Genomic DNA, 23,415 nt, shown 5'->3' with positions numbered 1-23,415 from the left:
TTCCTTCTTACAGAATACTGCTGATCGCAACTGTGAGCTCAATGCATTAGCTTTACTACACCTTGACTGGTGATTTTTGTTGTGCTTAGTAGTGACATACGGTACCGGTATCGTAATTAGGATATGTCTGAAAGTAGTTTAAAAATTACTGTGGTGTACCGTACAGTAGTATACGAGTAAATATCCTATTAGAATTTAGTGTGCTTATTTTATTATTGTAAAATATTTGTGTAGTACTGGTGTAGTAGAGGTATCCGCAAACAACTCTTACAAAAATACTGTTGTTGTAATTAGGATAGGCTTAATTGCAGTTTGGAATTGTGTAGTTCTTGTGTATTACTTTTGATATTCAGTAATTAACAGCAGTTTTTATCCTGTTAGGGGTTGTAGGAAAAAAAATAGGAGCACGACTAAGTAGTATTGTAGTGTAGTCGTACATAAATTACCTTATTGTAGTGTGATCTTTGAGTACTATCCCAGACAATATATCCGTCCGTTCATTTATTTTCTGCAAATAAGTTATTTTATTTTTAATTTCATTTTTTATCGTAAAGAATGGCTAACGAGCGCGAGTGTACGAACTGTGGGTGTGGCGAGGCATTGAGGGAGGAGTTGGAGAGTTTGAGGGAGATAATTAGGATTCTCACAGAAGACAGGAAGGAAGATAGGACTCCCTCAAACAATGTACAGGTTACAGTAGGTGTACAAGAGGGAGGGGAAGGAAAGGGGGGGAGTTGTAGAAGACAGGTGGTCTAATGTTCTAAGGGGAAGGAGATTGCAGGCTAAGGGCTCTATTCAGGATCAGAATTCAGGACAGGTGTCCGTGTGAAATCGGTGTCACTCCAGGTAGAACAACAGAGGGAAGATGAGGGACAGGGATCTGTTGTGGAGATTTGTGGAAGTAGGAGGAAGGGAAAAGGTAGGAAAGGAAAATGTAGAGTAGAGGATAGGAAAAGACAGGTGAAACAGGGTCATGGGAAGGAGAAAAGGGAGGAGGAAGTAGCTTCTGCAGCTATCAGGAAAGATAGGGCTGACCAGGAGGGGAGGGGATCAAATGAGGTGGGTAGGGTTGAGGCTCTGGTCATGGTGGATTCCCTTGTTAGACACGTGGGGAAAGTGTGCGGAGGAAAGGAAACCAGGGTAGAATGTTATCTAGGAATTAGGTTGAGGCAAATGTTGAGGAAAGTAGAAGAGGAGGAGGGGAAGGAGAAGGTAGTAGTGTTTCACGTTGGTACCAACAACGTAAGGCAAGCTGATATAAGTACCAACATAGTTGGAGATGTGTGGGATCTGGTAAATGCAGCAAGAGTGAAGTTTAAGAAAGTGGAGATTGTTATTAGTGGAATACTGTGTAGGAGGGATACTGACTGGAGGGTGATTGGGGATTTAAATGAGACTAAGGAGTGGGTATGTGGGAAACGGAGTGAAATTTCTAGAGCCTAATGGGTGGGTAGGAGATAGGGATCTGCACTCAGATGGCCTTCACTTAAACCGCACTGGTACGTATAAGTTAGGAAATTTGTTTGGAAGGGTAATAGGGAGGAACATTCAGGGAAACGGGGTGGCCTACGGAGCGGTGATAAGGGAGCAGGGAACTGGAAATCAAGTAGGGATGACATAAAATTGTTAGTGTTGAACTGTAGAAGTATTATAAAGAAAGGAATAGAATTGAGTAATTTAATAGATATATATTTACCAGATATTGTAATGGGAGTTGAATCATGGCTGAGGAATAATATAATGGATGCAGAAATTTTCTCACGGAACTGGAGTGTGTATCGTAGAGATAGGATAGGAATGGTGGGAGGGGGATTATTCATTCTGGTAAAAGAAGAATTTGTAAGCTATGAAAAAGTTAAAGATGAGGCACATGCAATTCTAGGTGTAAGGCTCATTTCTAAAGATAATAGGCAACTTGATATATTTGGAGTTTACAGACCGGGAAAGGATAGCACTGACACGAATTCAGAATTATTTGATAAGATAATCAGCTATGTAGGAAACGACAAGGAAAGAAATGTGATTGTAGCGGGAAATCTGAATTTACCAGATGTCAATTGGGAAGGTAATGCGAATGACAGGAAGCATGACCAACAAATGGCAAATAAGTAAATATGGGAAGGACAGCTGATTCAGAAAGTGATGGAACCAACCAGAGGGAAAAATATCCTGGATGTAGTGCTGATAAAACCAGATGAGCTCTATACAGAAACTGAAGTAATAGATGGTATTAGAGATCATGAAGCTGTTTTTGTTGTAGTTAAAAATAAATGTGATAGAAAGGAAGGTCTTAAAAGTAGGATTATTAGGCAGGATCATATGGCTGATAAAGCAGACATGAGGCTGGTTCTAAAAAGTAACTATGATCGGTGGAAAACGGTAAATAAAAATGGAAACAGACTCTGGGATGGGTTTAAAGAAATTATTGAGGAACGCGAAAACAGGTTTGTACCTTTAACGGAGGTAAGGAATGGTAAAGACCCACCTTATTATAATAGAGAAATAAAGAGACTAAGAAGGAGGTGCAGACTGGAAAGAAATAGAGTTAGAAATGACTGTGGAAGTAAGGAGAAACTGAAGGAACTTACTAAAAAATTGAATCTAGCAAAGAAGGCAGCTAAGGATAACATGATGGCAAGCATAATTAGCAGTCATATAAATTTTAGTGAAAAATGGAAGGGTATGCATTGGTATTTTAAGGCAGAAACAGGTTCCAAGAAGGACATTCCAGGAATAATTAATGAACAAGGGGAGTGTGTTTGTGAGGATCTTCAAAAGGCAGAAGTATTCAGTCAGCAGTATGTAAAGATTGTTGGTTACAAGGATAATGTCGAGATCAAGGAGGAGAATAAGGCTAAAGAAGTATTAAAATTTACATATGATAACAATGACATTTACTAAAAGATACAAAAGTTGAAAGCCAGAAAAGCGGCTGGAATTGATAAGATTTCTGGGGATATACTAAAGACAATGGGTTGGGATATAGTAACATATCTGAAGTACTTATTTGATTATTGTTTGGTCGGAAGAGCTATACCAGATGAATGGAGAGTTGCTATAGTAGCCCCTGTGTATAAAGGAATGGGTGATAGACATAAAGCTGAAAATTACAGGCCAGTAAGTTTGACATGCATTGTATGTAAGCTTTGGGAATGCATTCTTTCTGATTATATTAGACATGTTTGTGAAACTAATAACAGGTTCGATAGAGGGCAGTTCGGTTTTAGGAAAGGTTATTCCACTGAAGCTCATCTTGTAGGATTCCAGCAAGATATAGCAGATATCTTGGATTCAGGAGGTCAAATTGACTGTATCGAGATTGACCTGCCTAAAGCATTTGATAGGGTGGATCATGGGAGACTACTGGCAAAAATGAGTGCAATTGGACTAGACAAAAGTGTGACCAAATGGGTTGCTATATTTCTAGAAAATAGATCTCAGAGGATTAGAGTAGGTGAAGCTTTATCTGACGCTGTAATAATTAAGAGGGGATTTCCCTCAAGGCAGTATTATTGGACCTTTATGTTTTCTTATATATATATATAAATGATATGAGTAAAGGAGTGGAATCAGAAGTAAGGCTTTATGCGGATGATGTTATTCTCTGTAGAGTAATAAATAAGTTACAAGATTGTGAGCAACTGCAAAATGACCTCGATAATGTTGCGAGATGGACAGTAGGCAATGGTATGTTGATAAACGGGGTTAAAAGTAAGGTTGTGAGTTTCACAAATAGGAAAAGACCTCTCAGTTTTAGTTACTGCATTGCTGGGGTGAAAGTTCTTTTTGGGGATCATTGTAAGTATCTAGGTGTTAATATAAGGAAAGATCTTCATTGGGGTAATCACATAAATGGGATTGTAAATAAAGGGTACAGATCTCCGCACATGGTTATGAGGGTGTTTAGGCGTTGTAGTAAGGATGTAAAGGAGAGGGCATGTAAATCTCTGGCAAGACCCCAACTAGAATATGGTTCCAGTGTATGGGACCCTCACCAGGATTACTTGATTCAAGAACTGGAAAAAATCCAAAGAAATGCAGCTCAATTTGTTCTGGGTGATTTCCGACAAAAGAGTAGCGTTACAATAATGTTGCAAAGTTTGGGCTGGGATGAATTGAGAGAAAGAAGGAGAGCTGCTCGACTAAGTGGTATGTAATACTAATATAATGGTCCTTTATTGGACATTATAAATTTTCCAGCTAACTCATTCTTGGTTGCCTGCGTTTCGCCCTCGTGTGCTAAGTTAGGCTCGTCAGTTGGGACTTAGCACACCCCCCAAGACGCAAGGCTAGTGCATACCGTGGAGGCCACTGCATAGGCTACTTGAAGCCACCAGCAGTGCCTATGCACTATGAGATCTATATCTCATTTCCAAAAATTGATGCCTGCCTGGCCATCAAATGATGTAGATGATTCCCACAGGGAACCTAAAATATTTGTCCCGAATGAGTAAATTTATAATTTATAATGGCCAATAACCGACCATTATATTGGTATTATAAATGTAATCAGTAAATTTATAATGAGTAAATTTATAATTTATAATGGCCAATAACCGACCATTATATTGGTATTATAAATGTAATCATTCGGGACAAATATTTTAGGTTCCCTATGGGAATCAACTACATCATTTGATGGCCAGGCAGGCATCATTTTCGGAAATGAGACACTAGTGCATTGGCACTGCTGGTGGCTTCAAGTAGCCTATGCAGTGGCCTCCACGGTATGCACTAGCCTTGCGTCTTGGGAGGTGTGCTAAGTCCCAACTGACGAGCCTAACTTAGCACACGAGGGCGAAACGCAGGCAACCAAGAATGAGTTGGCTGGAAAATTTATAATGTCCAATAACGGACCATTATATTGGTATTATAAATTTACTCATTCGGGACAAATATTTTAGGTTCCCTATGGGAATCATCTACATCATTAAGTGGTATGTTCCGAGCTGTCAACGGAGAGATGGCGTGGAATGACATTAGTAGACGAATAAGTTTGAGTGGCGTTTATAAAAGTAGGAAAGATCACAATATGAAGATAAAGTTGGAATTCAAGAGGACAAATTGGGGCAAATATTCATTTATAGGAAGGGGAGTTAGAGATTGGAAGTACTTACCAAGGGAGATGTTCAATAAATTTCCGATTTCTTTGAAATCATTTAGGAAAATGCTGGGAAAAAACAGATACGGAATCTGCCACCTGGGTGACTGCCCTAAATGCAGATCAGTATTAATTGATTGAACAAATTAATAAGAACAGACTGGACTAGCCTGTATGCCATGAGTGAGGTCAACTTTGCATTTTCTTATTTCATTAACATGATAATTATATATTTTAATTCAGCCTTCCCTGAAAAATTTGTAACTATTAAGGCCAGCAGCTCTAAACCAAGAAATAGAGTTAAAAAGTGGTTTACACCTGATTTGGGTAAAGTGCGTAGCATTATGTTGGCTTATTATAATAAATATAAACTAAATAATAATTTAGAGGATAAAGAAATATTCAAAAACTAGAGGAAATTATCTAAAAAACATATACACTGACTGACAGAGCAAATGCAACACCAAGAAGGAGTGGTCAGAACTTTATGCCAATTGCAGGGTAGACTGACGTCACTGAGGTATGCTCATGATGTGAAATGCGCCGCTGTGCTGCGCACGTAGCGAACGATAAATGGGACACGGCGTTGGCGAATGGCCCACTTCGTACCGTGATTTCTCAGCCGACAGTCATTGTAGAACGTGTTATCGTGTGCCACAGGACACGTGTATAGCTAAGAATGCCAGGCCGCCGTCAACGGAGGCATTTCCAGCAGACAGACGACTTTACGAGGGGTATGGTGATCGGGCTGAGAAGGGCAGGTTGGTCGCTTCGTCAAATCGCAGCCGATACCCATAGGGATGTGTCCACGGTGCAGCGCCTGTGGCGAAGATGGTTGGTGCAGGGACATGTGGCACGTGCGAGGAGTCCAGGCGCAGCCCGAGTGACATCAGCACGCGAGGATCGGCGCATCCGCCGCCAAGCGGTGGCAGCCCCGCACGCCACGTCAACCGCCATTCTTCAGCATGTGCAAGACACCCTGGCTGTTCCAATATCGACCAGAACAATTTCCCGTCGATTGGTTGAAGGAGGCCTGCACTCCCGGCGTCCGCTCAGAAGACTACCATTGACTCCACAGCACAGACGTGCACGACTGGCATGGTGCCGGGCTAGAGCGACTTGGATGAGGGAATGGCGGAACGTTGTGTTCTCCGATGAGTCACGCTTCTGTTCTGTCAGTGATAGTCACCGCAGACGAGTGTGGCGTCGGCGTGGAGAAAGGTCAAATCCGGCAGTAACTGTGGAGCGCCCTACCGCTAGACAACGCGGCATCATGGTTTGGGGCACTATTGCGTATGATTCCACGTCACCTCTAGTGCGTATTCAAGGCACGTTAAATGCCCACCGCTACGTGCAGCATGTGCTGCGGCCGGTGGCACTCCCGTACCTTTAGGGGCTGCCCAATGCTCTGTTTCAGCAGGATAATGCCCGCCCACACACTGCTCGCATCTCCCAACAGGCTCTACGAGGTGTACAGATGCTTCCGTGGCCAGCGTACTCTCCGGATCTCTCACCAATCGAACACGTGTGGGATCTCATTGGACGCCGTTTGCAAACTCTGCCCCAGCCTCGTACGGACGACCAACTGTGGCAAATGGTTGACAGAGAATGGACAACCATCCCTCAGGACACCATCCGCACTCTTATTGACTCTGTACCTCGACGTGTTTCTGCGTGCATCGCCGCTCGCGGTGGTCCTACATCCTACTGAGTCGATGCCGTGCGCATTGTGTAACCTGCATATCGGTTTGAAATAAACATCAATTATTCGTCCGTGCCGTCTCTGTTTTTTTCCCAACTTTCATCCCTTTCGAACCACTTCTTCTTGGTGTTGCATTTGCTCTGTCAGTCAGTGTACATGAGGCTAAACATGCAGCAAATGACAGGTATATCCAAAGTGCAAACAATAAATGCAAAGCTGCATGGTCTATCATAAGAAGTGCTAGTCAAACTTTAATTAACAAAGATGTGATTCCTCTAGAACCTGATCAGTGCAACAGGTATTTTATCAATGCACATGAAAGCACAAGCGATCAGGATAATAGCATTTCATCAGATGGGGATGCAAGTAAACATAATTTCTTAGACTGGTTACATAATTTTGATCTTCCCTCAAATGTATTGAATAATGATTTTAGGTGGGTGGAAGTAAATCTGCAAACAGTCAGAAGTATTGTCACAAATTTGAATTCATCCAGTAACCAAGACATTTATGGTCTCTCCAACCATAAACTCAAAGCAGTTATTGACATGATATTAATGCCATTGACATTTTTAATAAATTTAATACTTAGACAATGTATTTTTTATGAGTGTTTAAAGATGTCTAAAGTGATACCTATCTTTAAAAAGGGGGATAGAATGTGCCCATCACATTACCGGCCTATAACAACAGTACCCATTCTGAGCAAAATTATTGAATGGTGTATATTTATACTACGCGACGAGTACTTTTTCAAAAATAATTTGCTTTACAACAAACAGTTTGGATTTAGAAAGGGTCATTCATAACGATAAAAGCAGTTGAATGTGTCATCAAAGACATATTTAATAATTTTGAGTATAAAACAGTCACAGGTGCTACATTAATTGACCTGACAAAAGCTTCCAATTGTGTCTCACATGAAATCTTCATCCATAAGCTCAGTTATTATGGAGTAAGGGGTCATGAACGGAAATTAATGGCATCCTATCTTCATCAAAGGAAACAGATGGTGATATTAAGTGATAAAAAATCTGGTATGGAAACTGTTAAAGCAGGTGTCCCACAAGGATCTGTTTTGGGACCTTTTCTGTTTTTGGTCTATATCAATGACCTAGCATGTAATGGTCCCTGCACATCAGTTGTATATGTTGATAATACAACTTTCCTAAACAGTAATGTTCATATCACAACACTACAAAACCAAGTCAACACATCTGTTAAAATTGCTGAAAACTGGTTTCATCACAATAAATTAACTATTAATGCCACTAAAACAGAAAATATCCCTTTTACCTTGGATCACACTGTAAATAATGGCTCCCGTAATTCTGTTAAATTATTAGGCCTACATGTAGATACAAGACTTACCTGGGAAATACATACTTCAGAACTCTGTAAGAGATTAGCCAGGGTGTGGTATCTGTTGTGGAAATTGAAAACCTGCATCAGTCGGGATATGTTACTTGCATCGTATCATGCTTTCTTTCACTCTCATTTACTGTATGGGATCAGGTTATGGAGCATTTGTCCTACATCAAATATGTATTTATTTGGCAGAAAAAGGCAGTCTGTCTAATTGCTGGATTAGAATTTAGATACTCCTGTAAAAATTTCCTTTGTGAGCCTAAAAATTATGACAGTTCCCTGTTTATATATTCTTACAAATATTATGCATGTGAAAGAGAATCATTCCCAATTTAAAGAAAGATCTGCAGTTCACATGAACGACACAAGATACAAGAATGATCTGGATACTCCTTATTCCAGGCTTAGTAAAAGCACAAACAGCCACTGTTATCAACAGTACAAAAAGCTTCCACTACCAATTTGAACATTAGACAATAGTGTATTTAACAGGGTACTGTCACAATTTTTAAGGAAAAAGGCATTTTATAGTGTAGAAGAGTATCTAGAATGTAGTATTTCAAAAACTGACCTAATATAGGTAGTTAAAATAATTTTTCTAATGACTCACGTCCTAGTTCGTGAACCATGGGCAACGGCTGAGTGGCCTAGAAATTGGTCCTGAGAGTCGGGACCCTGGTTGCTATGGAATGGGAGTGGGCATCTCGGACATATTCGGAGTCATGGCCCTCCTTGTGCTCAGGCGGCTAGGACTATACAATTCACCCAAAAAACCGTTAGAGGAGAGATCTTCACTTGGACTATGTGCAAGTAGGGTAGCATCCTGTTTAATGAATTTACTGAGCTCAGAATATTTTAAGCAAGCCTTGGACCTATGGGAGTAATGGAGTCCCACTCCCATTTGACAGGCGAGGGACTCCATGGAAAAACTTGGCGAACGAAATGGAATTCGATATTATGGGGCTTATGGAAGAAAGAAAGAAAGTAGAACTGGCTGAGTCAGCAAAGAGGATGCATCTGGATGTGCTAGGAGTAAGTGATATTTGGGTAATGGGAGATAACGAGGAAGAGATAGGAGATTATAAAGTGCACATGACGGGTGTTAGAAAGGAGAGGGCAGAATCTGGGGTAGGGCTCTTTATCAGGAATACCATTGCACGCAACATAGTTTCTGTTAGGCACGTAAATGAGCCAATTATATGGGTAGATTTGTCAGTTGGAGCAATTAGGACTAGAATTGTCTCCGTGTATTCACCATGTGAGGGTGCAGATGAAGATGAAGTTGACAAGTTTTATGAAGCATTGAGTGACATTGTGGTCAGGGTCAACAGCAAGGATAGAATAGTGCTAATGGGCGATTTCAATGCGAGAGTTGGGAATAGAACTGAAGGATACGAAAGGGTGATTGGTAAATGTGGGGAAGATATGGAGGCTAACGGGAATGGGAAGCATTTGTTGGACTTCTGAGCTAGTATGGGTTTAGCAGTTACAAATACATTCTTCAAGCATAAGGCTATTCACCGCTACACATGGGAGGCTAGGGGTACCAGATCCATAATAGACTATATCTTAACCGACTTCAAATTCAGGAAATCTGTTAGGAATGAATGAGTTTTCCACTATCTGATCTGTAGTGAACTAAGTATCTCTAGGTCTAGGGTACAGAAAGTGAAATCTGTCTGCAAACGAATAAGGGTAGAAATCTCCAGGACGAGGAAATTAGAAGTACATAGATGTGATTAGTGAGAAGTTTCGAACAGTAGACAGTAAGCAGGTTCAGAATATAGAAAGTGAATGGGTGGCATACAGGAATGCTGTAGTAGAAACAGCAAGGGAATGCCTAGGAACAACTGTGTGTAAAGATGGGAAAAGGCAAACATCTTGGTGGAATGATGAAGTGAGGGCAGCTTGTAAACGTAAAAAGAAGGCTTATCAGAAATGACTCCCAACAAGGGCCAAGGCAGACAGGGATTTGTAAGTAGATGAAAGAAACAGAGTAAAACAAATAGTTGTTGAATCCAAAAAGAAGTCGTGGGAAGATTTTGGTAATAACCTGGAAAGGCTAAGTCAAGCAGCAGGGAAACCTTTCTGGACAGTAATAGACAATCTTAGGAAGGGAGGGAAAAAGGAAATGAGCAGTGTTTTGAGTAATTCAGGTGAAATCACAATAGATCCCAGGGAATCACTGGAGAGGTGGAGGGAATATTTTGAACATCTTCTCAATGTAAAAGAAAATCATCCTGGTGGTGTTGCAAACAGCCAAGCTCATGGGGAGGAGGAAAATTATGTTGGTGAAATTACGCTTGAGGAAGTGGAAAGGATGGTGAATAAACTCCATTGTCATAAAGCAGTAGGAATAGATGAAATTAGAGCTGCAATGGTGAAGTATACTGTGAAGCCAGGAAAGAAATGGCTTCATAGAGTAGTAAGATTAGCATGGAGTGTTGGTAAGGTATCTTCAGATTGGACAAAAGCAGTAACTGCACCTATCTATAAGCAAGGGAATAGGAAGGACTGCAACAACTATCAAGGTATCTCATTGATTAGTATACCAGGCAAAGTATTCACTGGCATCTTGGGAGGAAGGGTGCGATCAGTTGTTGAGAGGAAGTTGGATGAAAACCAGTTTGGTTTCAAACCACGGAGAGGCTGTCAGGATTAGATTTTCAGTATGCGCCAGGTAATTGAAAAATGCTACGAGAGGAATAGGCAGTTGTGTTTATGTTTCGTAGATGTAGAGAAAGCATATGACAGGGTACCGAGGGAAATGATGTTCTCTATACTGGGGGACTATGGAATTAAAAGTAGATTTTTAAAATCAATCAAAGGCATTTATGTTGACAACTGGGCTTCAGTGAGAATTGATGGTAGAATGAGTTCTTGATTCAGGGTACTTACAGGGGTTGGACAAGGCTGTAATCTTTCACCTCTGCTGTTCGTAGTTTACACGGATCATCTGCTGAAAGGTATAAAATGGCAGGGAGGGATTCAGTTAGGTGGAAATGTAGTAAGCAGTTTCCCCTATGCTGACGACTTGGTCTTAATTGCAGACTGTGCCGAAAGCCTGCAGTCTAATATCTTGGAACTTGAAAATAGGTGCAATGAGTATGGTATGAAAATTAGCCTCTCGAAGACTAAACTGATGTCTGTAGGTAAGAAATTCAACAGAATCGAATGTCATATTGGTGATACAAAGCTAGAACACAGGTCGATTCAAGTATTTAGGATGTGTGTTCTCCCAGGATGGTAATATAGTAAGTGAGATGAATCAAGGTGTCGTTAAGCTAACGCAGTGAGCTCGCAGTTGCGATCGACAGTATTCTGTAAGAAGGAAGTCAGCTTCCAGACGAAACTATCTTTACATCGGTCTGTTTTCAGACCAATTTTGCTTTACGGGTGCGAAAGCAGGGTGGACTCAGGATATCTTATTCATAAGTTAGAAGTAACAGACATGAAAATACTAGAATGATTGCTGGTACAAACAGGTGGGAACAATGGCAGCAGGGTACTTGGAATGAGGAGATAAAGGCTAACTTAGGATTGAACTTGATGGATGAAGCTGTACACATAAACCGGCTTCAGTGGTGGGGTCATGTGAGGCGAATGGAGGAGGATAGGTTACCTAGGAGAATAATGGACTCTGTTGTGGAGGGTAAGAGATGTAGAGGAAGACAAAGACGACGATGGTTAGACTCAGTTTCTAATGATTTAAAGATAAGAGGTATAGAACTAAATGAGGCCACAACACTAGTTGCTAATCGAGGATTGTGGTGACGTTTAGTAAATTCACAGAGGCTTGCAGACTGAACGATGAAAGGCATAACAGTCTATAATGATAATGTATGTATGTATGTATGTATGTATGTATGTATGTACTCAGGCATTATGTCTAAGATATTGTATATAGATTATTTTTATTTATACTGACAATACTAGTGTACATTTTCTGTACTTGATGGTGGAAGAATAAAATATCTAACACATCTATTCCTTTCTTCATTGTTTTCCATTTTCAGACTTCAAAACAGGTTATTCCCCTAATGGTTTAAAGTCGCACCAACATATCAAAAGGTTTTTGATGACCCAAGGACAGGAAAGGGTTAGGGTTGGGAAGGTAGGGGCCGTGGCCTTAATTAAGGTACAGCCCCAGCACTTCCGTGGTGTGAAAATTGGAAACCACAGAAAACCATCATCAGGGCAAAAATGGTTAAATCATGATATTAAATCATAAAATAATATTTGAATGACTCAAAACCAACTGGAATTTAAAAGGATGTTCCAGGTCAAAATATACTGAGTGATACATTTTTTGTGCAGGATAGCATGTGTGTCTGTATGGAATACCTGAAGAATAGCCAGTTTGCTGAGGAAAAAAAGAGCAGCAACTGGGAAAGAAAACTATACCCTAATTTACTGCTAAGACAATAGCAATAATTACAAGAAAATTACAAGTTCAGAATGATCAAATATGCATTGAAAGTAACAACAAGTTACTAAAAGTACAATTTAAATATTATAAGGTTTATTATAACCATTAACAAAAAATAATCAGTAGGTAACCTGAAAGATCATCAACTTCATATCGATATTACACTGAAGTTGAAACTAAAGGATTGGAAAGTAAACTATATCTGGAGTAATAAAGAAAATAGAAATATAACTCACATGAAGCCAAAATATCATTTTCAGATGTAAGATGGCCACCATATGGATGGTGCAGTGTAGTGGACCCGCGAACATCAGAAGGGTTTGGAACTACTGGAGGTCCAACAGCAGTGCCCAAAGGAATACCTCCTCCAGACTTCTTTTTCAATCTTATGGAATGTTTTTGGTAGTTTTGGTGAGGCTGAGTAGTGGAACTTGACAAATCTGGATCACTTGCATCACTTAAATCAGAGGGTGTTTCACTATGGACTGAAATGAAGAAATATTTTCCTGAGAAATATACAATTAATTGGTAATAATTCAATTGAACTTTGTTCAAGAGCATATACTCTAAAACTACTGTACTTTGACACCACTACATGTACTACAGGGTGGTAAAAAAAAGGAAAAAAAAGCAAGCATTCTTCTGGCTAGCTGACTCATGCAATGCCAGTCAGTTAGTGAGGGGTGTATCTTTTCACTAGTCATTACCAACAGAAAAATTCAGGTTGTGAACATACAAAAATGTGTATCAGAGGAGGAGGAGCTGTAAAACATGGAGTTCAAATATCCAAATAGATACTCGAACACTGCTGGCGAATTACTGAGGGTACTTGCACTGGAATTCAAGAAGATAAAATGGAAACACCCCAAACTTCATCAATTTTAGATGTGGTTGAGAGTGAGTACAGAAAAAATTGAAGTACTATAAATCAAGAGATCACAAGGGTAAGCCACAATTGTAGTAGTGCTGAAATAATGAAGCCATGCTATATTATCTACAACCTAATTCTAAAAACTTGAATTTTTCCGGACACATGGAAGCTAACAATAATTTTTAAAATCTAAGTTCAGAATTTTATAGATTTATTTCAACTGAAACAATACAGAAGTAGATCTAGATGATAATTTCAATTTGGCTAGATGGACTGCTGCTTAAACTCAAAATATATACAGTATGCCTTGTAAGAAATTAACGACCCTGATGAAGATCACGCTAATAAACCGCTCCTTAAAGGTCAGTATTGGGTGTAACATAAGCAAGTCACAGTAAAGAACAGACTACCTCAAGGATGTGTGCTATCCCCACTAATCTTCAACTTGTACACTACACGACTTAGCATTAGCCTCTCAAACCACAATGCTAGAAGAAGGGGAGACCATTCTATCCAAAGATCTGGAAACCTTGCATTCATACAACAAGAAATGGAGACTCTGTACAAACACATCTAAAACTGAAGTGTTTCAACGATTAAGTGAAACAGGGTAATTGGTACCACAGTACATTGACCGAGGAGGACGAATTACACACACTCCCGACTTAGAAGATGCAGTGCTTGCCTGCGTGGATGAGGAGCCTGCAATCAGCACTCAATCAGTTGCATGTGAAATGAATATTTTGCGTGAGTGTGTGGTGAGTGTTATGTGAAATGCAGCTACACCACTACTCCTGCATATGTGCTTTTCAGAGATGAAGCCTGTTTAACCGCAGACAGAATGCTTAATAGTCACAATAGTCATGTTTGGGCCGATGAGAATCCTCGTGCTACAGTTGTGGAGAGCCAACAGCACAAACATTCAGTCAACGTGTGGGCAGGCATAGTCAATGATTACGTTGTAGGCCCGTTTCTTCTTCCTCCCCGCCTAAATGTAGCAGTGTATAAAGTGGGGCTCAGAGATGTATTACCCATGTTCCTGGAACACATCCCTATTGCCCTTCATCAACAGATGTGGTTCCAACATGATGGAGCCCTACCTCACTTTGGACTGAGGGTGTGTGAACACCCGGATCCTACATTTCCTGCAAAGTAGATAGGAAGAGGAGGTCCTGTTTCATAGCCTGCTCGTTCACCTGATCTCACCCCAATTGATTTCTTCTTGTGGGACCATGTGAAAAGCCTTGTGTATGAGACACCTGTCCAGAGGATCTCTTAGCAAGAATTTTCGCTGCCTGAGATGCTGTTGAAACGACACCGGGGATATTCAAACAGGTATGTCAGAACTTTGTACAACGATGCTATCCCTACATTCACACAAGGGGATGCCATTTTGAACATTTGTTGCAAATGGAGCAGCTTGTGAAACTTGCGCATGTAAATGGACTTAAATGCGTAGAATTTTGCATAACTTTTGAATCAGTCGTTTCTGGAATATGGTTCCTTATCACATAATGATCCATTTGCCATCCTCCATCATCCCTGAAAGTTTGTAACATTATCATGGACACACCCTGTATATACAGTGAAACCTCATTAGTGCGTTTCTCATTAACACGTTTTCCCGCTTAGCACATTGTAAATTTGAAGTCCCGATTCTCATCGTATTAAATCTATATAAAAGTCCCAAACTTATCACGTCACAAATTTTCGCTATTACCGCTTAATACGATCACATTTTTCCTAGGCCTGAAAATGTTATTTGTCATCCCTTGTGGAAGGAACATGATTTCCAACTCGAGTAAGAGACCTCGCTGCAGTTGCGTGAGAATGGGAAAAGGCCTTGAATTCTTGAACTTCGCAGCATAAGTTGCACATTCGGTGAGTAAGCTCTTAGCATCAGAAATGCTCAGTTTTGTTTGCCCGTTAACAGTCAGACTGCGGAATAACACAATGAGCCTGTTTGAGCTTGTATTTTGCATTTCATTCAGAAGTTAGAGATGTATTTCGTGTTTAGTTGTACAGTGAAGGGTAGCAAATATTTTGTTGTGTGTTAGCCTACCTCTGGAATATAACCGTGTGAACTTGACCAGCGTGGTGCATATTTGTCTTGACATAGCCTCGTACCTTCCAGTTTCGACTCTATCATTCAATTAAATAACACTAGTATGTTTTTACTGTTTACCCACCAAAGCCTTATAGAGCCAGTTGCTCTAAAGCTCTCAACATAAGTTAACATCTCAGCGGTCGAAGGGAATTTCATCACACTTGGCTACCCACCAATTGAATTTTACTACAACATTCCCTTCTGACTAGTACACTCACTTCAACATGGCTAACAACAAAGAGCCACACCAATCACAAGCTCTTCCCACAAATACAACATCAAAGAAGATCGCCTAATGATGTCTACACAAACTCCAATATAGCCTACGGCACCAGATTTCTAACTAATATTATCTAAAAAAGAACCATACCATATGAAAATTCTTCAAAATTTATAAGCATATAAATGAAGATCAATACTTATCAACTTCAAGAACCAAGAACTATTACCAATGCTCTACTTTCCTCCAGCTTTTAACAACATGCCATTTGACAATTAATTGGAATGTGTGTTCCGATTTTTAACTTTACTGGAAAATTTTTAATATCAAGAATCAACCACCTATGTCATAATTCTCAAATAATTGTCATGTTTTTAGACTCAAATATTAACACAAATATTATGAAGTAACAGTATACTACATTTTATTGTAATAGTTGTTTAATGATCTCTAATCCATTTCACAAGACATAGTTACTTTTTAACGATATTCATAAGTCATTCTAATCAGGTACCTAATTTATTCCTAAGGTAAAAATATGGCTGATGATGCCTACTACTGATGGGCGAAACATGTACCATCCAATGAATTAATTTTGTTAACAATTTTGGTAAGGACAAAGTCCTATTTTTTAAGATTGTGTTGTATTGAATAAGCGGGTGAACAATAAAAACATACTAGTGTTATTTAATACAAATACTTTCAATACGGATCCGAAAATGAATTTTTATACGTGTCTATCATTCAAGTCGGTCTTGATCGATCGAAGTTTCATTTGATTCGAAATGGCAGCCAAAGTCATTCTGTAGCAGTCACACATGGCCACGTATAACCTCTAATACATAGTCTAAGTGTGTGACGAGAAAAATAATGTTTAATAATCCACTGGTCTGAAATAAAAGGCTCCTACTAACGTTTGTTTTAGAAAGAGTGTGATCTGAAATAATACTTTGATATTTTTATGGGCCCCATTGAAATGTTTTTGTATTTGTTGTTTGGTGTTTTAAACACTTTTCAGTGCACTATTGTTATTTGATAAGCCCCAGCGAAATAAGTTTTCATATTTGTTCTCTCGTGTTTTTCACAACTTTTAATATTCACTTCTCATAAATTTTTCACTATACCCGCAGATATATGATGTAAAATCTTATGTCGGAAAGAATCGTATCTTAGTGTTTCCATTTCCCGGTTGTATAGTTTTTATTCGTGTATTCAGTAGTACATTTTCTTGCTTCACACGTTCTTTTTCCTTGTCCGCTGCAGAAACGTCTTAACGAGGTTTTACTGTATATCCATTGTTAAGGGCGAATATATAGAATCTGAGTAACAAAACAAGTCATTCTCTTTCTAATACAATTATTTTACAGGTATGTTATAGTTTTTTTTTAAAGTATTACATTTCATGTTTCGACAGAATGGAAAAACATGTACACCAATGAGCCATTGCATTATGACCACCTTGACCTGGGAACTTTTAGTGTGCCTGGAGCAGGGAGAGTAACTCGTGACATACTGGTAGCATGGTATATATAGGGCAGCTCTTATAAGGCTTGCTGTTATTAGTGTCTCCGCCATCAGAATAGGAAACAGCCAATCTCTCCGCATTTGATATAGGGCAAATTGTGATGGCATGGCACCTTAGTAGCAACATCTCTGACACATCTGCTTTTGCCCATCATTGCACAAATTTCGATACGTGCTCGATATGCGTCGACATCACCTCATTAATGTGAGGCCAGAGGAGGGTGTCACACATTGTTCAGAGCAATTGCGAGGCCACATTTTGCAAGAAATCGCTAACAGGTACAATCCATAAGTTATGAATTCCATTATGGTCCGTACTGACAATTGATCACTATCACAGGGTAGAGAAAGGTCCACCAATTCAATACCATTAGATTAACGTTGTTATCCTTTATTAATGTTGGTACTAGTTTTGACCTTGCTATATTGGGTCATCTTCGGCCATGATCAAAATTGGAAATACCACGCACGCACGCACGCACGCACGCACGCACACACACCAAGAAAATAAAACAACTGGTATGTCTTAATTTGTATTACATAATGTCCTGTCCAAATTGACGTTTCTATACACATGTCTCAAGTCCTATGGGGTAATGATATCTTATTTTCATTGGTAAGTAAATTCTTAATCTAAAACAGTATGGATGAAATGACAGACTACACATTTAAAAAATGGATTTAAAATAACACATTAAAACTCTTGTTACTGGTGTTCTTGAACTATGCCAATGTCCTTATAATAAACAAGTATGCTTGAATCTTGATCTTGGAGCTGATAATTCATCATTTATGTGTTGTGGACCCATTCGATTCACAAATTATGCCTTAACAAATAGAATATACAAGTAACGGTTTATATAGCATTAAAGAGGACATTCAAAACTTGAATAACAAGCCTTTCCATCTGATGAAATGATCTTGGTTAGAATTCAGTGTGAAGTGAATGTCCCAACACTCCTTGTAGTTTATGTGAACCAAACGTTTGGTATTGGTGTCCGTGCCGAGTAACAATTTATAGGTGGACTATTCTCTACCCTATGATAGTAACAGGTATTGTATGTCTACCCCAAAGTCCCATTTCTTGATACCGGGTCGGGAATGAGATGAGATGAATTTACAGTAGAACCCTGATAATTTGAAATCAGTTAATTCAAAATCCCGCCTAATTCAAAGAAGCTCTCGTTTCTGGAAACATGAGATATGGTTTTGCATGTTATTTAAATTGTTTAATTCGAAATACGGATAATTCGTAATTCGAAGTACAACGTCGGCCCCATTACCGAAATTCAGACTTTTAATTCGAAACTGCCTTTACATTTTCAAACAATAGTATGTTACAGAGTAATTTAAATTCAAAATTTCTTCCGCATCAAGATAGAATGCGTCTTCCGGAACGTGCAGGGGTAGCTTTCTGCACTTCCACACACTTTGGTGTGTCTGCAATGTGCTTCATAATTGCTAAGTTCGAGTGAAATTGGAATTCTTTTGTATTCAAAATTTCAAGGAACACCGTAATATCATGCAGCAGGCAGCATGCGGAGAAACAGAATCCGCGAACACTGGCAATGCCGACAGTTAACGAAAAAGCATGGCTCATATAATCAATTCATAGGCACCGAACAATGTTGTTATTCTTGATTAATTAATTTCATTATGTTCCGTATTGATATCTACCATATGTCATAGAAAGAAAAGAAAGATCTACCTGATCAATACTTATTATTTATTAAATTTCTTAATAACAGAACCAGTTTTGACTCCTCACTAAGTCATCATCAGCTGTCTTGTACATTTACATTAGATTACATATTCATAAGTGTTGTGCCTTGCCAATTGAAAAGATTGTATTTGACAGTCATTAAGTAATCATGCTTCAGAGTGGTTAGTCCAATGTTTATATACTTAAGTTTGTTTGAAAACTTATTACACATATTAAATGATAACTATTTAAACACATTAAAAAGATCACAATACATGATAAAAAATATTTCTATGTACATATATTCTATTACTGTCTAAGTTTTACATGTTCTTAAAACAACTTTGTCATCTTTCGTTATTATGATTCATCTGATATAAAAGGATAATGTGCTCGAGTTCAGCTTTATTATGCTCTTGTAATGTATTACATCTAGGCTTTATACTTTATCAGATGAAAGAAAGTGTGTCGGAAGCTGAACTGACATTTTTCAAGTGAATAGTATTACGCTCATAATAATGGTATGTCAGGTAACCTAAAACTATATTAAATGACCTATTAAGCATAAACTACATAAAGTATACCAAATACAACACAAGGTAAATAGTGATTGGATTTTTTGTGAATACAATGTAATGATGCAAAGTGCCCTATATGAACTCAGCATGTTTACGTAATGATACAAGTGCCCCATACGAACTCAGCATAAACTTGCATGAATGTTCATACCCTTCACTTCATAACTAGACATTCGCATCTTAAAGTGTACTTTTACCTTGCGTTATATTTGGTATACTTTATGTAGTTGATGCTTAATAGGTCATTTAACATAGTTTTAGATTACCTGACATACCATTATTATGAGCGTAATACTATTCACTTGAAAAATGTCAGTTCAGCTTCCGACACACTTTCTTTCATCTGACAAGGTATAAAGCCTAGATGTAACACATTACAAGAGCATAATAAAGCTGAACTCGTGCATATTATCCTTTTATATCAGACGAATTATAATAATGAAAGATGACAAAGTTGTTTTAAGAACAAGTTTTACCAGTAAAACTTAGACAGTAATAGAATATATGAACATAGAAATATTTTTTTTCATGTATTGTGATCTTTTTAATGTGTTTAAATAGTTATCATTTAATATGTGTAATAAGTCTTCAAACAAACTTAAGTATATATACATTGGACTAACCACTCTGAAGCATGATTACTTAATGACTGTCAAATACAATCTTTTCAATTGGCAAGGCACAACACTTATGAATATGTAATCTAATGTATATGTACAAGACAGCTGAAGATGACTTTGTGAGGAGTCGAAACCAGTTCTGTTATTAAGAAATTTATTAAGTATTGATCAGGTGGATCTTTCTTTTCTTTCTATGACATACAATATTGTCATTGCCGATGAAACTGCATTCTTTTAATGGCAAGCCCAAACGGTCTTATGGTACTAAAGGAGAAAGTGCCAGCCGGAAAATCATTGTCCTGTGCTGAAATGCACACAGAACCGAGAGAATTCCTCCCCTCGTCATAGGGAAGTTCGATAAGCCACAATGTTTTAAGGGCGTCAGGAACTTTACGTGCATGTACAAAACTTCTGAAAATGCGAAAAGTACAGTAACCCAAAAATAATGCATTTACACAGAGGAACCAGCACAATTTATCCTCGTCTTTGAATCGTGTGATGTTTTTTCTTTCGTTGCGTGAGGTTATGTTTGTCAGTGATTTATCCAAGTGCATTGTTTGAAAATTATAAATGCACCTTGTTGGATACATTTCGGAAATAGTTTTTTTCTATGGCATTTGAAAGGTTTAAACTGTGGATCAAGGTGATTACATGCATTAATGGGTCTTTGAATATTTTGTGACTCGGCAAATGTTTACATTTCTGAAGTACGAGAGAAGTTCATAGCGGGAAATCGTACAAGGATATAGTGACTGTATTGGGTTGTCATGCAGAAGGAAGTGAGAGACTTTCTCCCCTCATCATAGGAAAGTTCGATTAGCCACGATGTTTTAAGGGCATTGGGTACTTTCTGTGCAAGTACAGAACATCTAAAGTGCATACAGTACAGTAATCCAATGAATAAAGCACTTTCACATGGGAGCCAGCATAGATTTCTCCTCATCTTGGAATCATGTTTTTTTTTCCCCTTTCTTTCTTACATTGCGAGAGGTTATATTGGTCAGTGAGTTATCCAAGTGCATTATTTGAATACTCTAAATGCACCTTCTTGGATGCATTTTGGAAATAGTTTTTTCCTCATGGCATTTGAAAGGTTTAAACTGTGAATCAAGGTTAACGGGTCTTAGAATATTTTGTAATACGGCAAGGGTTGGTAACTCAGAATTACGAATTGGCTGTTAATTCAAAATCACGTAATCCGTAGTCCGATTTATGAGTCCCAACGACTTCGAATTAACGAGGTTTTACTATATATGGCATATATTTATAGCTGGATGCCTCTCCTGATGCCAACTTCAGTTGATAAGGTAATGAAGATGAAACGGATGATGGTGAAGGAAACTGTGGCCAATAGGAACTGCCTGGAAATGAAAATAAGAAACCTAAGAAAACCATTCCAAGGACAGCCGACAGTGGGGCTCAATCCCACGTATCTCCCGAATGCAGAGCTTGGCTCCATAACAGCAGTATGTTAACATGCATGTCCACTCCGCTTAGTAAAATACTATACTGTACTAAGTAAAATAAAAGTATATTCAGTACGAGTGATCTATCTGGACAAGTGGGACAAATAAACATGGAGGATTTAATTATAAAAATTATATAGCGATCTGCAACTTGAACTGTGGTGAATATAGTAATGGAGTTGAGAAGGGAAATGCATGGTCTCAAATACTGAATGGCATCTAAGTTCAACTCACCTCAAAGTTCAGTCACTACTGATCTGTATTTAGGGCAGTCGCCCAGGAGGCAGATTCCGTATCTGTTGTTCTCCTAGACTTTTCTTAAATGATTTCAAAAAAATTGGAAATTTATTAAACATCTCCCTTGGTAAGTTATTCCAATCCCTAACTCCTCTTCCTATAAACTAATATTTGCCCCAATTTGACCTCTTGAATACCAACTTTATCTTCATATTGTGATCTTTCCTACTTTTAAAGACACCACTCACACTTATTCATCTACTGACGTAATTCTACGCCATCTCTCCACTGACAGCTTGAAACATACCACTTATGATAAATGTAAGAAATTTATTTTTCTCTTCCACCTATTCAATACAACTCGAAATGTTAAAGTTAGAGTTGAGTCCTCATTAAAATGAGAGTTGGGGACATGTTTCGCCCTTTCCTATGGGGCATCATCAGTCGTATCATTACCTCAAACCATTTCAGGTACCTGGATAAAACTGATCTAAAAAATACTACAAAACTGAATACATTAAACAACTTTGAAGTTCAACTCTAACGTTACACATTCTGAGTTGTATTGAAGAGAAATAAATTTCTTATATTTATAATAAGATTTTTTCAATACGGATTCGCATTGATTTTCATTACTTGTAACATACCACTTAGTTGAGCAGTCGTCTCCTTTCTCCCAGGTCTTCCCAACCCAAACTTTGCAACATTTTTGTAACACTACTCTTTTGTCGGAAATCACCCAGAACAAATCGAGCTGCATTTCTTTGGATTTTGTCCAGTTCTTGAATCAAGTAATCCTCGTGAGGGTCCCATACACTGGAACCGTACTCTAGTTGGGGTCTTACCAGAGACTTATATGCCCTCTCCTTTACATCCTTACTACAACCCTTAAATACCCTCATAACCATATGCAGAGATCTGTACCCTTTATTTACAATCATATTTGATTACCCCAATGAAGATCTTTCATTATATTAACTCATAGGTACTTACAAACATCCCCAAAAGAAACTTTCACCCCATAAATGCAGTAATTAAAATTGAGAGGACTTTTCCTATTTGTGAAACACACAACCTGACTTTTAAACCAGTTTATCTTCATACCATGGCCTACTGTCCATCTCACAACATTACCGAGGTCATTTTGCAGTTACTCACAATCTTTTAACTTATTTATTACTCTGTACAGAATAACATCATCTGCAAAAAGCCCTATCTCTGATTCCACTTCTTTACACATATCACTAATATATATGTACTGTTTGCATTACGTCGCACTGACACAGAAACGTCTTACGGCCACTATGGGATAGGAAAGGTCTAGGAATGGGAATGGGAAGAAAGCGGCCGTGGCCTTAATTAAGGTAAAACCCAGCATTTGCCTGGTGTGAAAATGGGAAACCACAGAAAACCATCTTCAGGGTTGCCGACAATAGGGTTTGAACCCACAATATCCCGGATGCAACCTCTCAGCTGCGCGCCCCTAACCG

The 23,415-nt window shown here is 38.7% G+C and overlaps 1 protein-coding gene across 5 annotated transcripts in view; it reads right to left on the bottom strand.

The window, feature by feature from the left end:
• RhoGAPp190 (Rho GTPase-activating protein 190) overlaps positions 1–23,415 on the bottom strand; it is a 1,293,865-nt gene that overhangs the window by 244,551 nt on the left and 1,025,899 nt on the right. For all 5 annotated transcript variants that reach the window (XM_068226122.1, XM_068226123.1, XM_067140451.2 and 2 more), the window contains one exon: positions 12,837–13,085. In XM_068226122.1, coding sequence (XP_068082223.1) covers positions 12,837–13,085 — 249 coding nt within the window. The remainder of the gene's footprint in view (positions 1–12,836; positions 13,086–23,415) is intronic.

Source organism: Anabrus simplex, chromosome 2 (genome assembly GCF_040414725.1).
Source record: "Anabrus simplex isolate iqAnaSimp1 chromosome 2, ASM4041472v1, whole genome shotgun sequence".
NCBI lineage: Eukaryota > Metazoa > Arthropoda > Insecta > Orthoptera > Tettigoniidae > Anabrus > Anabrus simplex.
Note: the sequence above shows the minus strand (reverse complement) of the source record. Positions and strands in the feature narration are given on the sequence as shown.